Source organism: Psammomys obesus, unplaced genomic scaffold, assembly GCF_907164565.1.
Source record: "Psammomys obesus unplaced genomic scaffold, mPsaObe1.curated_primary_1811, whole genome shotgun sequence".
NCBI lineage: Eukaryota > Metazoa > Chordata > Mammalia > Rodentia > Muridae > Psammomys > Psammomys obesus.
The window spans coordinates 10,559,378-10,574,596 of NW_026596064.1; the positions used below are offsets into that span (position 1 = coordinate 10,559,378).

General features: G+C 48.9%; 1 protein-coding gene across 2 annotated transcripts in view; it reads right to left on the reverse strand.

The window, feature by feature from the left end:
* The window catches only part of Xxylt1 (xyloside xylosyltransferase 1), a 129,953-nt gene that overhangs the window by 98,346 nt on the left and 16,388 nt on the right, over positions 1-15,219 (reverse strand). For both annotated transcript variants that reach the window (XM_055625176.1, XM_055625177.1), the window contains exon 2: positions 4,243-4,390. In XM_055625176.1, coding sequence (XP_055481151.1) covers positions 4,243-4,390 — 148 coding nt within the window. The remainder of the gene's footprint in view (positions 1-4,242; positions 4,391-15,219) is intronic.

Genomic DNA, 15,219 nt, shown 5'->3' on the forward strand with positions numbered 1-15,219 from the left:
CCAGGTCACAGAGGAAGACTATGAAAGACAGTCCTGATGAGACCTGATAGGCTAGGGTCAGATGGAAGGGGAGGAGGTCCTCCCCTATCAGTGGACTGGGGAAGGGGCATGGGAGGAGATGAGGAGGGAGGGCGGGACTGGGAGGGAACGAGGGTAGGGGCTACAGCTGGGATACAAAGTGAATAAATTGTAATAACAATTTATAGAAAAAATAAATGTTTCCAAGGCAGGCAGTGCAAAAGCCCTCCAGGCCTGAGAGCTGTGGCAATAAAGAGCATGTATCAAGAGCAGTCAGGTCTCACGGGTGCTTTTGTCGTTATCCATGGCTGCACAGGTACTCAGAAAGAAGCCATGTACCCATGTGCAAACACCCTCTAGCAGCCATTGCACACCCCTGCTAGGTGGTCTGCTGCTGACACCAGGCAGCCCATGGGTCGCACCGCTCCCCACAGTGCCCCGCCACAGACACAGAAAGGAATGCAGCTAGATCCCAGCATCTGTCCCTCGAAGAATGTCAGCTTTCCGAATGCACAAAGCCAGTCAGATCCTTCCTTATCAAGAAGGCCCTAAAGGCTGTCTGTCTCCTATATCCAGGGCCAAGCCCCCTAACAGGCGGCCAATCCTCTCCCACCCTCAACAGTTTTCCTCCCCCCTTTCACTACTGTCCAGCAAGTGTCCTGATGCTTTCTTCAAACATAAACAGTATGCTCATTTCCAAAACAACCTCCAGCCTTCCTGACTGCCATGTCTGCCTAACCCACTCACTATCACTACCATGATGGTAAAACTTTACCATCCTCAAGTATCACCTCCTCCATGAAACTTTTCCACAAAATGCCTCACTCATCATCTTTTGAAACCCTTAGAACTGGCAGACCTTCACACCATCTGCCATAGTTGCTAGAACACACCATTTGCCCCACTCAGGCAGGTCTGGCAGGCCTCCCTAAGGCGGTGGAGTGCTGTTTGACTTAGAAAACAGCAGACCATTAGCAAAGGCTAACGACACCTACAGACCCAGGGCAGGAGTGCCTTCCAGGGGTATGTGTTGGACCAGGAAAGGTTCCTGGGGCCTCTGACCACATGAAGGCTGTCTAATATCTGCCTGCCCCACCCAAGGAAACCTTGCCACACTACAAGTCATGCAGCCAAGATCAGCCTGCAAGAGCTGCTTTCACTGGCATGTCATTCACCCAGAGCTGACGGCTCCTCAGAGCCACATGGGACAAAGACACTGGAGAGCCCAAAGGAGCTGAGCTGAGCTCCCTGCAGCTCCAGTCAGGCACACATTTCAGTTGTTATTGCATTAGATGCTTTCAATGGTGACAAAACTAACACATGGACAGAAAGAGAGAAAAGCCCTGAGGATGAGTGAGGAGCAGAGAGTGGTCACAGGTATGTGGAGGGACAGCGAGTGTGAACATCAGGATGGGCTAGCTAGCTACGTGTGACCACTGGAGCAAGCAAAAGAGAAACAAGGGCTGAGAAGAATGGAAGCCAGCATGCACACCTGGCCTGCCCTTTTGCTCCTCCTGGGGCACTGCAGATGTAGTTTTCCTAACACTGCTTCAAGGGGACAGTTGGTGCACAGAACACGGGTTGCTTTCCCCACCCCATCCCAGCCAGGCCATTTTGCAGGATTAGACCAGGGAGATAGGTGGAGGTCAGAATCCAGAAGGGACTGGACAGGTAGATGAGGTGGAACTTAGGTCTGGACATTAGAATAGAAGTAAAGGAGAGACCTAGCTCACCAAGACTCGGCAGGTTTCCTCCCATCAAGTGGGAGAGCAGCTGACTGGAAGTCTACACAGATGCCTGAGCTCCACGAGAACTCAGATACCCTGGGCCTAGAAAACAGCACAGACCCTAACTGTGCAGTCAGCGCTGAGGGCACAGGGAGCTGATGCACCTGGCTTTGTAAGGATCACCTTTGGCTTGGTAATTCCACCCTTTGGAAGAAATCATGTGGGAACAATCATAAGAGAAGATAATCTTTCTGCATGTGGACATGTGCCATAGTATAATTCACAATATTAAAAAGTCAAAAAGAAGCACTGAGCCAGCCCAGGACAGGGGAATAAACAGTAAAGTGGGCGAAGCTTCATCTAGTTAATGGACCGCTCGGGAAACCTCAAAAGACTTTAATTGCACACAGCATAGGGAGGCCTGGCATTAACAGCTTGGCTGATACCATCGCTTTCGTTTTCTGAGTTGAAATCAGTTTCATCGCTTGACATATAAGAAGAGTCAGATGGATCTGAATGCACAGTGTAACTCCTACCTTGCCCAGATCTTTAAAATGCTATGTGTTGGGGGACTACCAGAAGATAGCAGGGATTAGTGATGCTGAGAGCATGTGGTATGAAAGCGTAACTTTTTCTGTTTTATTACTGTTCTCAGATATTTTATACATGAGTCTTTCAAAATCAAAAAGGAAGAGAAGGGTGTAACTCAAGTGGTAGAACACCTGGTGAGGTCCCCAGTACAAGAAAAAAAAAAAAAAGGAACATTTGAAAAGTTTGTTAGGTACATGGGTGACCTTTACAAACAGAAAGGAAGGAAGACAGTTCATAGAGACTTAACTGGCATCTCTCTGGAACTCTGGTCACCAAGTTTGTATACATGACTCTGGTAACACAGGCTTAACCCCATCTCCCAGGCCCCATACACCCCATTCTCATTTTCCTGAAGGGAAAAAAGAAAAAAGAATCCCAGGAAACAAACTAAACCTAACCAAAATAGCAAGAGCATGGCAGTTAAACAGGAACAAAGCCATCAACCAAAGCACAAACGCAATGTCACGATGAACACATAAACACAAAGAACAGCAATAAAGAACCAACTCAGGATGGCACTTGTGATGTCTGAAAACAAAGTGTCCCTCCGGAAACTGCAGGGATTCCAAACCACCTGCTTAACTGGACCCGACTGTGGCAACATGGCCAGACTTCCTGGAAGAACACAGCCCAGAGATTTAGGAAGCATAGCCCTGCTTACTCGCTTTATGACTACAGAGATTTAGTAACTCCTAGACTCTTCTTAGCAAGGAGATCCTGGGCACACGCAAGCATAAATCTCTGGAAGCACATTAACGTTTGCTAAAGAACCCAAGAGAACACGGAGTAATTGAGCTAAAAGAGTTCTTTCCACATCCTGTAGGTCCTTAAAGGCCTTGACCAGCCATGGAGTGCCTGTATGGCCTATGCACCACACTGGGTTTCTAGCAAAGCCCTACTAAAGCCTTCTTCAGCAGACATGGCCTCATGGCAATACCAGATCCAATCCCATACGGCCTGTCTCCATTTGCTAAGCTAGGAAAGAGGATCCTAGCAGCATCCAGGGTCACCTAGATTCCCCAGGTCCTCTGGGATTCATGGCCCCACTTCCTGAATAGCTGGGGAGCTGGAGTAACTGCATCTTCCTTCCCTGAAAAACAGAGGAGCTGCATTTTGCCCTGTACTGGATACCCCAAAACAAAAACTGACATAGAGCCCAGCGACCTGCTGGTGAATGGAGGGAGGGAAACTCAGCAAGGCCAGCATGCTTCTCCCTGACCTGCTGTCCTTTGGTGTCACAGCCAGTCACAGATGCAAGATAGCAGATGGGCCAAGCACGGCTACCTGGCAGATGGGGAGAGCAGTGGGAGACAGCATCTAGAAGTACAGTAGGGTCGAAGTCAAGAGGCGGGGTGGAGAAAGAACGTGTCCTAACTTGTCCAGGACTACTCCAACAGTGGAGCATCCCTTCAGGCCCTGCATCTGCAGCAGGCAGGCTGAAACAGCTCACTGACTGGTTCAGCCCTTCATTTCATAGGTGAGAGACAGACCTAGAGACACAGGTACCTGAGCCAGAGCCATGTGCACAGCTGGTAGCAGAGCAGAGGCCAGCACCTGACCTTGGACTCTAAGGGAACAGGAGCCACACCTGTACTAGGTATTCCCAGAGAGCTTTCATCTGGGTCACCTGAAGGGACAGAAAGCTATCTGGAGAGGCAGGACTCTAAATCAGACAGGCATGACTTCAGATTCTAACTCTGCCACTTGGCAGATGACTATCTCAGTTCACATGTCAGTCACAGGACGAGGAGATCAAGCAAGCAGACAAAGTAGTACCTGGCTCTATGGAGGCCCCTGAGACCGCCTCCCTCAGAAACAGGGCACAAGCTATACTGAGCCCAGAAGTACATACACCCCAAGAAGAGCCTGGCACCCCAAGGCCATTGCTCCTGGCCCTCCAGGTTACCTTTGGGCATGATCTGGTGCATGGCAACTGAGAGGAAGAAGATGGAGTCGCTGTAGTAGGTCCCTGAGCCGGCACTGAAGTGCTTCTGCATGGCCTCCACGATGGGAAAAAGCTTGTCTGTCAGCACAGCAACATCATGGAAGATGACCTAGAGTGGGAGCAGGAAAAGCCCAACAGTCAGCCAACCATCAGCAGCCACCTGAGCACGGAGGCAGAGACAGACAGGGCAGAGCCAAGAGGAGCTAAGACGACTGAGGGCAAAGGAAGTAGGGAAGGACAATAAGAAGCAGAGCTGGCTAGGCTGGCAAGGACACTGTTAGGGAAAGGATAGTGGGCTTGCGGAAGGAAAGACAAGGAATGGGCCCAGCTCCTTTCTAGCTGGCTCCCTTTGTGTTGATAGTGGCCACTCTAGCAAGAGAAAACTCAGAGGTGGGGACTTCCTGAGAACTTCTCAAACAGGTGAGCTTCACTGCATTTACCTTCTCCCCAGCTCAGGATTCTGCAACACTCCCTGGACCTCCAGAGCCTTTGGTCATCGTGCCCAGCCCTACAGCATTGGTTCCCAGTCCAGCGGCTTCTGCTTTTCCACTTTTTTTTCTAATATTTCTTATTTCTCTCCAAACTTTTAGTTCATGTTTACTTCTGTCCTTGGTCTCCTTCAACTTCTAGAACACGACCGAGCTTAGTGTAACCGGGAGTGGTAGCTCACTCCTATGAGTTCCAGCACTCTAGGGGCTGAGGCAGAAGGATTACTAAAAGTTCCAGGCCAGCCTGAACTACACAGTGGGTGCCAGGTCAGGCCGGTTGCAGAACAGAACCCTGCCCCAAAACAGTGAGCAAACCAATTTCATTTATCACTTCAGTTCCTGTTGTTCTCTAAAGTTGGCTTTGTACAATTTTAAAGCCTGCACCTACCTATAAAAGCTTTGTTAAGATTTCTTGACATTTTGCTTCCAAGGTGCTGTTTTCCTTCATCCCTTTCTGGCCATTTCCTCCCTTTGGCCTTTTCTTTCTGTAGCTTCTCAGCTAGGACAATTCTTACTATTTCCCAACACTAATCCCAAATTACATCTGTCTCCCAAACCTCATGTAGCCTCTAGCCCTGCTCTGTGGTTTCCCTCACAGTTAACCTCATCCCCTCCAAAATATCCTGTTATACCTCACTGTCATTTTCCAAAAACACAGATTTGTATCTCTCTTCTGAGCTTCAAAACCTCAGTTTACTGCCCTCGGGTCCAGATCCCCTTCAAGGCCTGCAATGGTGATTCTTGGTTGCCTCCCCACCTGCCCTCACAACTGACAGAACTGAACCCTTATCCCACCCCATCAGCAGCCCTTCATGACCCGTGTCCTCCTCATAAACCTCCACTGGCTCTCCCCCTGTGTTAACTCCCTCTCCCAGCCTTCCTCGCAGCTTTCACACCATCTCCCATGATCCTCCAGGCCCTTCCTGCACCCCATTTCACATGGGACTCACTGTCTATGACTGTTTCCTGCCCTATAACAGCTGGCTACATTCATGCCAGGCTGTTGACACAGGTTTGTAATCTGATGGAACAACACTTTGTACAAGAGCCTCGTGGGTGACACAGAAAGGCACAACGTGCCCTTGTGGTAGCCACTAGGGTGACTGGGGACAAGCACCCAGCTCAGGGGCTGCTAAGCTGCTCTCATCCCTTAGCCTCACATCCTGTCCCTGCCTGTGTTCCACCCCCTGCCTCTCTCCTCAGAGATCAGACATCACTCATGTGACAGCTTTCCCAGCACACCCTCATCACACCTCCAAACCATCACTAGCGGCTGGAATTAGACAAGACGCTGAAAGCACAAGAGGGCTCTCAAGAACCAGACATCTCCACATTCATTAAAGAGAGGGAACAGGCATACTCATGGGGGGGGGGGGGAAGATGAGAGAAGATAGGCATGTGGACAGGGCCCGCCTAGAGAAGCCTGCCCTGGCCAGCTTCCTCCCCTAGCAGCTCCACATCACCCAAGCTTCCCCCGCAACAACTACATCCCGTCAGCATTAATACATTTATGAGGACAAACTGGACTCGGTACATTTGTTCCTTGAGCAGTACTGTTTAGCCTGCTTCAATGAATATTTCAGGTAATGAATCTACTTAAAGAAAAATGAATATATTTCAAGGATATACTCATACAGCAGGAAGCGAGCCACAGACACCGAGTGTGAATCAAAATGCCTAGTCTCCCAGGCAGGAAGCAGGTCTGCAGACTGATCTGCTCCGACAGCGTCAAGCCTGGACACCATGGAGCCCCCAGCCCAAGGAGCCCCCAGCCCAGCGTGGGCCCCAGTGCTGGCTTAGGGCTGCACCTCCTACAGGAAGAACTGCCACAGGACCTAGGAAACCGGGCGGGGGCGGGGAGAGTGGTTGGTTACAGCCAGTAGGAGGGTCAGTGCAAGCCTTACACCAGTGCAAGCTTGTGATTTGCAGGGATGCAGACTGACATCAGGTCTCCACTTGTAACTTGTATCACTTTATTTACACATGCACACCTTGAAACTTCAAATCCTGTTACTTACAAGGCACTACCCACACTCAGCGGGAAAGCTTCCTCCTCAAACCCTTCACGCTGACTGCGTCACAGGCACTTGCCACTTCTCATATGCAGGATGGAGCCCACTCTGAGCTCAGAAAGAAGCTCCTGGAAGTGCCCCTGCCTCAGGACTTAACAAGGGCACAGCATCAAGGCAGCTGGTTTTCTAATGAGCCTATAATCAGACATTTGTAACCACTCACTAATTTCCTATCAGTGATCCTTAAAGGATTTATTCATAACAATATTTCACACCAATAATTACACAGTTATCCATCTATCAAGAATATTAACTAAATCTGTGTTAAGCCCCTTTGCCTCCTTTTATTTTTAGTAAATGTTAAAAACATAAATTCAGCAAAGACGAAGTATTCTTAGACTAAGTGTCCTCAAAGAGTTTGTTCAAAATAAAGTAGGTATGGAGGAAACCAAAAGAGGCTCTAGGAAGACAACTTAGAAGGATGGTTTTTGGGGGTTGGGGATGTACTCTGGCTTCATTCTTCCATGCATATTCTTCCAGCCTCAGAAGCTGGTGCAATCAGCCATAGATGACCCAGTGCCAGGCAGGAGCAGACAATCTCACTGGCACAGAGATGCCAAAAGAGCCAGGCCACAGATCCTGGAAACATTCCCTGAGGACCTAAAGTACTCCCCACCCCCAAAGTGAGGAAAACTCATTTATCGAATGACAAGCCCACTGGGAGCCAGACATGGCCACACTCCCAAAGCCAAAGAGGCAGGTAATGAGCCTGCCCTGAGCACAGGAAGACGTGATTTCCAGGAATCCCTGAGATTGCCAGAAGAGCAGCAGCTCCTGCAGCTGCAGGCAGCAGGGCTAGTCAGCCAGAAGTGGGGTGAGGAGGTTCCCCCAACCGAATGACAAAAGAGCAAAGGACACCACACCATCTCCACTGCAAGGACAGCACCCCCCTCCTGCAGGAACAACACGTGTGTCTCCACTGTCCCAGGGGTTCATCTCCAGCAATGCTGCAGCAACATCTAGACTGCCAACAAGCCCACCACCAACAGAACTGTCTGCCAGTGAGGGACAAGCAAACATCCTAGTTTGCTTCTTGTTGCCGTGAGAAACACATGATTAAAAACAACGTGGAGAGGAAAGGGTTTATTTCATCTTGCAGGTTATAGTCCATCATCAAGGGAAGCCAAGGCAGAAACTCAAGATGGGAGCTTGAAACAGCAACCAAAAAGGAAAGCTCCACTCTGGCTGCTGGCCATGGACTGCTCAGCCACATCTCTTATACAGCCCAGGCCCACGTGCCCTTAGGATAGTACCTTCCACAATGGGCTAGGCCCTTCTATATCAACAGACATGCCTACTAGCCAAGCGGATGATGGCAACTCAATTGAGATTCATTCTTACCAAGTGTGAATAGGTTTGTGGTAGCTGATAAAAAAAAAAAACTAACCATGTCACAGGCACCAAGTTTGGGCTGGAATCCCACCAGTGGTGTGGGGTCAATGCCTCCACAGACTCAAGACACAGAAGTGTCATTAGTAAAACACAATCCTGGCTTCAACAGCCCTAGGCACCTGGCTACCCTAGCAAAATATCCCAACACCCTAACATGTCAGCAGAACAGGAATCACGGCAACTTTCACCCACCCCTGGAAGGCACACAGTGGTGCTTGACAGTATCTGCCACTTTCAGTAGTGCTGGAATGCTTTTCCATTGCAAGAACCTCCAGTCATGAGCTATCTCTAGATATCAGACCTATGACAGTGTGGCAGGAACCAGGGCCACCTGGTCTTTCCGTGTCCTGTCTAGACTGAAAGAAGTTACAGATCCCATCCTGCATGCTCAGCTACTTACCTTAGCCAGGCACAGCCCACAGGCAGGTTGCTGAGGAAAGGAGGACCCCTGGGGCTTACTGACCATCAAATCAGTAAGCATGGGTTCAGTGAGAAAGACTATCTAAAAATAAAGTGAAGTGACTGGGGGAGACACATGGCATCAACCTCGGGCTTTAGCTCTGGAAACAAAGGCCCTTTGCAATAAGGGAATGAAGCCCTGCCTCTGTTAGTTTCAAATGGAAAAGGTAAAAATGAGTAGATCTTATGAGAAAAGAAATGTAGCACACTGGGAGCACCCAATCCCCATGTGACTTTTCCCACTTCTGCAAGATGTCCTTCATGAATATAACTCGGCCTGACAGAAGTGCAAGCAGCTGAAGAGAATCAAAGCCTACTCAGCTAATTCCTAGAGACATTTCAAAGAGCCGTTCTCATGACCCGCTTAACTCACAGGTATAAAGCAAGAGCCCTGTCCCTGGTCCTCACATGTGTCCAATCAGGACAGCACACCTGTCTGCACCCTCCACCCCTTCCACTCACACTCCTGTACCATCAGCCATTTCCAGTAAGATCCCAGCATTTTAGCTTTTATCACCATTCAGGTTTTATCCTCATACTCAGAACCCCACCCCCACCCCCACCCCCTTTTTTTTTTGACAGAGGCAAGAAGTACAACCCAATTGAGACAAGTCTCGGAGGGTGAGTAACTGAAGGCAGAACTACCATCAGGGGACATATGCCTCCGACAAGCCTGCCAGCCTCAACTGCTGCCCCAGGAGTCCCCAGCTTCGGCAGCCACGGGCTCTCACAAGGGGGCCTGGCTAGCTTATAAATTGTGTGCGCTGATCCCGAGTCAGAGTCAGGATCTGGGATAAGGCTATGTGTATTCACTTTAAAGCACTCCACACAATTCTAGTTTGGGGACCCTAGTCACCTTGAGAAGGAAATGGCAACTGAGCCTCTCATGTTGGAGTCATGCACAGACAAACTCAGCCCCAGAAATCACCCTGCAAGAAGGCAACTGGCAAATGCTGGAGCACCCAGAATCAATGAACAAGGTGGCAAAGAGGTATAGAAAGCATTTCATGTGAGGAGTAGGTACAGGCTTCTGACCAGTGCTAGGGCCCTATACCTAGCTGTGAGGTCAGATCAGCCCCTCTGCCCACCACCACTTCTCAGGGAGGCTCTTCTGCCTGCCCGGTTAGCCCTCATAAGGGCTCCACACTCCTGACCCTTCCTACTTCTGCTAACCCCCCTCGTCACTTCCTGACCTGCCCACACACTATATAGCTCATTCACTTGCTTTTCATAGAACCGTCATAACATAAAACCTAACCCTGTGGAGGCCCTGCTTCTCTCAGGCAACAGTGTGGAGTATTCAGTAGCACACTGAATCTGCTTCCACACAGAATGTAAGTTCCACTAGGCCAGGACACTTTCTTTGTCTATGGACCTCTTCCCTTCACTGAGAAACCCAAGCTCCTTGACAGTACCAGCACATACAGAGCCTACAGCAGATGCTGGCTATTAGGTTTTAGAGAGCAGAAAAATTGGACGTACTTGCACAGTGATCAAGGAGAACAGCATTCCCTTGTCTTTAGGGCTGGCTGCAGCCCCAGGCTTCCCTCTATCATTATAAATCTGCATTGACCTAAAGCCCCTGGACTCTGAGCACATCTCTCAAGCTACAGGATAGCAGACCATTTAGCTAAGCACTGGTGCTTTATGGCTTAGCAAGGAGACAGCAGGTTATGAAGAGCCCTAGATCACTGCCTCTGTCAAGCCAGGTCCCCCCAAGACTAGCTAGCCTCTGAAGGCTCGTTCCTAGCAGCTGGAGGCTAAATGTAATGGCAAGATCAAAGGGGCAATGTGTATACAGCATGCCTCGCCAGCCACTTGTCAGAGAAAAGAAAAAAAGAGTTCAGTGGTTAGCTCAGGAAAGGATGTGGCATGATGTTACCCTTCAGAAATGAGCTTCACTAGGAGAGAAGACCTTGTGACCAGGGAAGCCGTAATCAGGCCTAGAGATGGAAAAGTATTAAAAAAAAAAAAAAAAAAAGACAGTCATTTTATTGGAGACAATATGATGAGGCCTTTTGGGGAAAAAAAGATTCCCTTTAATACCTAAAAGGGAACTTCATTAAGAAAGATAAGCAATCATATGACAAATCATGTTACACAGGATGGCACAGGGAGACCTGGAAGAGAATATTCAGAGAAATTCTCCAAACAAAGGAAATCTCTGACTCTTATATAGTTTCCAGGGAGGCAAGAAGTTCAACTCCATGGAACACAGAGGAGCCAGGAACTGGGTTAGACCATCAAGTAGCAGCCATGAAGCCAAAACACAAACAGCTCCATAACTCTGTCCAGATGGGAAGCTGCAGGGGGCCTGGACTAGTTTGCTCTCCTGTTCCCATCATAAACACAATGACCCAAAGCAATTAGGGGAAGAAAGGGTTTATTTCATCTTACAGCTTACAGTCCATCATGAAGGGAAGGAACTTGAGGCAGGAACTGAAGCAGAGGCTATAGAGGAGCAATGTTTATTGGCTCACTCCCCATGGCTTGCTCAGCTTGCCCTCTTAAATAACTCAGGACCATCTGCCCAGGGGTGGCACCTCCCACAGTGGGCTGGACCCTCACATCAATCATTAATCAAGAAGATGCCCCACAGATTTGCCTACAGGTCAATCTGATGGGGCAATTCCTCAAATGACATTCCTTCCTTCCAGCTTGTTAAGTTGACAAGCCAGGGGCCTGGCCTGATTTCTTAATGTTTAACTAGCATCTTAAAAGGACCACCTTAAAAGGGAGACCCTCAATCTATCAGCACCAATTCGGTCCTCTTGATCAGACAGTAAACTGGGCCTAGTGAGGTTGGCAAAGGGTACAGGCTGCAAGACAAGTCACAGGAGCACAAACCAGGCCCGGGGCCTTTACCTCCAGCTCTGGGAAATGAACAGATAAGGCCCAAGTAAAAGGCTATTCCCACTAAGAGTGGGCACCCCTCTCACTACCCTTCTCCCAGACACTGAAAAATGGAGAAAATTCCCCAAAGTTTCTACCCAAAGCCTGCCAGTTATTACGAACAGCTGCCTCCTACCCTGGGTTGAAGTAAGGTTTAAGGCGGCAATGTGAGAGCCAAATGGCCACCTTCCAGAGGGAAATGGGTAAATGAGGTCTGCCCATAACAGAACACTGAACAGCCACTGAAACAACCAATGGGACCTACATCTATCCACTGCAGCAGGAAATCTCAATACCATCATAAGTATCAAAATGACATAAAAGAACATTTCTATGCTTATTAACACAAAACACAATGTCCTAGTTTACTCTCTATTGCAGTGATAAATATCATGACCAAAAGCAACCTGGGACAAAAAGGGATTATTTCGATGCCATTTCCACATCACAGTCCATCATCAAAGGAAGACAGGCAGGAAATCAAGCCAGGAACCTGGAGGCAAGAACCAAAGCAGAGACCATGGAAGATCGATCTTTACTGACAGGCTGGCTCAGCTGAGTTTCTTATACAGCCCAGGACCATGCACCCAGGAACGGCTCCGCCGATGATGGGCCAGGGCCTTCCACATCCGTGCTAACCAAGAAAATGGCCCACAAACTCATCTACAGGCCAACCAGATAAAGGCTCAACTGAAAATCCCCTCAACTGAAATCCCCTCTTCCCAGAAAACTGAGCTTGTGTCAATTTGCCAAAAATCTGAGGAGCACACATAATAAGTGTGACATGTATATGTGTAATGTATATGCGAAATGAAAGTGAAAGTAAAAACAAACAAATTATACAGGACACCCAATTTCTCCTCATCTGGGACAAGGACTACCCTAAAGAAGCGGACTGGAAGATACAAGGGTGAGATTCAGCTATAGCTATATGTTCCTCCTGAAAAAATAAAACAATCTGAATCATATACAGCAAATGTTAGCACCTACATCAGGACTGTCCTCAGCATCTGGGGACATGTTCAAGAACATCATTTCCCCACCTCCCTGCTGAGCTCTGCCTGGCTGGGGCTTCCAACCTCGGTGATGAGTAAATGATCAAACATGAGCCATGAGTGCCTATATGTTTTGGGCCTATGGGAGGCATTCTCATTCAAAGCCTAATACATATTGAGATCCTAGATCAAGAAGTCAGAAACTCATAGAACAGCTTATAAAGTAAAGGTGACAACACACTCCATGAACAATAAGAATGAAATAGGACGAGAGCAGAAACACCATGACCCTATATCATAACATACAGGTCCTGTAAGTAAAATGAGCAGGGATTAAATTTCTCCACCAAAATTACACCAGAGAGTGACAAAGACTGAAGGGACACATGGGAAAGTAAAAATGGTTTATGAGAACATGACTTTTAGCTTCATACCCTCTGGAGAGGCAGGTCAGGAAGGCTCTCCAAGGTCCATTACCCATCTCTCTCTATGCACCTTCTCATATATTCTCACAACCTTCCCTCACCCTGAGGTCTGGGGCCACATCCTCAGAGCAGAGCATTCTCATGGGCCAGTGAGCTGTTCTCTCATACTTCCAGGCTATAACAAATCCCTCGAGAGGTTTGTAAATCAAGTCCAGATGTTGCACGTGTCACAAAGAGGTCTAGAAGCCAACAGTTGTAGAAATCAGGTTAAACAGCAAGGTCAGATTTCATTCCCAATGCTCAAGGCAGAGCCTTTGGAAGCTTGCTTTCCTCAGCAAAAGAAACCATTTTGTTTTGTGTTTGCTCTAAGTTGTCTTCCAGCTCTGAGAGAGCCCTGAGAGTACATGGCTTCCATTGCTGATGCTTCTGGTCAAGGCAGAGAGTCTCCTGGGGACCAAAAAGGAGACAGAATCAACCTCCAAACAGCGTTAGGTCCTTGGCAATGACTGCTAGCCAAACTCAACTCACCACTTGGCTGTTTACATTTTGCAGGGGTCCAAAGGTGCCAGCAGGTTGAGTTCTCAGTTGTGACAAGTGGAGGGTAATGGTGTTCTCCAAGATGTCCCAGAGATTCCAAGGACAAGCTCTACCCAGGAAGCACCATCAGCACTGTCAGCCCACAGGGCAGACAGTGCCCAGGCTGGACCATGTGGTACATTACTGAGAGGCCTCCCTACATGAGCTCCCAACAAGCACACCCACAGGCATGCCCTAGTAGATATGGGGACCCCTGACTCTGGCCATGGCACACATGGTGGCAATGAGCAGACCCACTAATGACTAGGGAGCAAAGCCCACGGCCACTTGTTAAGTACATCTTACAACAAAGAGCCATCTCCTGAAATGACTATCATCTCCCCTCCCTTAGAGTCTTATCAACTGCTCTGGAGCCACGCATACCTTCAAGCTTGTTCCTCTTCCCCTAACAACCAACCTGACACTACTCAAATGGCCCCTGGGCTCAGGCACTGTGTCATTCTTATTCAGCAGGGACACCAACTGAACACGTTAAAGGACGTGGCTCGGGCTTTCTATGCACATGACACCAGCCTGAGCATCCACGCAGGTAACCTACACAGCCAGGCTCAAGCATGGTACCAGCCACAAGGTCTAGGCTGGGGAGGATACACAGGCGGCAACCTGGAGAGCAAGGCCATGTGACAGCATGCCAGGGACAAGCACCGCTACCCCAGAACAGGACAGGGACCTGAGAGACCTCTCAGGAGACAAGGCAGCCTGTGGGCCCCACCAAACATCTACCAGAACCTGGACATGGACAGGTCCTTTTCACACACTCATTCACTTGATCAGTGTGTCCCAGGTGTGACTGAGGAAGTCACTCATAGAAAGAAAATAACTACTTATGGCCTCCTGGATAGATGAGGGACAGTCAGAAGCCAACACTACAGTCATCTAACAAAGCCATGCCTATTCCCTCCTACATGAGGCTACACAGGAGGGAGAAGGAAAAACAAGCATGATTTCCACCCCAAGGTCCCCCATCTGGCCATCTCACCAGTGTGGCAGACAGAGTGGGGTAACCGCATCAGCAGAACCATAGAGGCACAGGCACTCAGGAGGGCAGGGTGTTGCTACAGGCAGGTGTTTGAACTGGATAGTAAGCCAGCTGCCCGAGCTTCATTCCTGATGCTGTGATAAAATAACCTGGAAAAAAAACAAAAACAAAAAACATCTGGCGGGGGGGAGGTTTATCTTAGCTCATAGTTCCAGGTTATAGTCCGTTACAGCAGGGTATAAGTGGCAGGACCATCAAATAGCTAACATCACAGCTGCAGGCAAGAGCAGAGAGAATGAATGCATTTCAGGAGCACAATAGCAAATCCTGCCCTTCCCCATTCAGCACCTGGGGATACCCCAAAGGTCTTGGGCACCCCACCCCTCCAGCTCTGCCACCAGCACACACATTTTCCTAAAGCTTAGTAGGTGCCGCTCTGGACCTGCAGCTCTCCTTAGCAGATGTCTCCATCTCCTGGAGTCTCCACCACAACTAAGGCTCATCTTCCCAGCTTTACAAAATGGCTTCTGAGGGCTGCCCAGCAGGAACACCACGCCTGCCCCATGGTTCCTAGCCTTGGCTGCTCTACATGACCCCCTCAACACTGTGTCTTTCATGACTTCAAAACCAATAAATTGT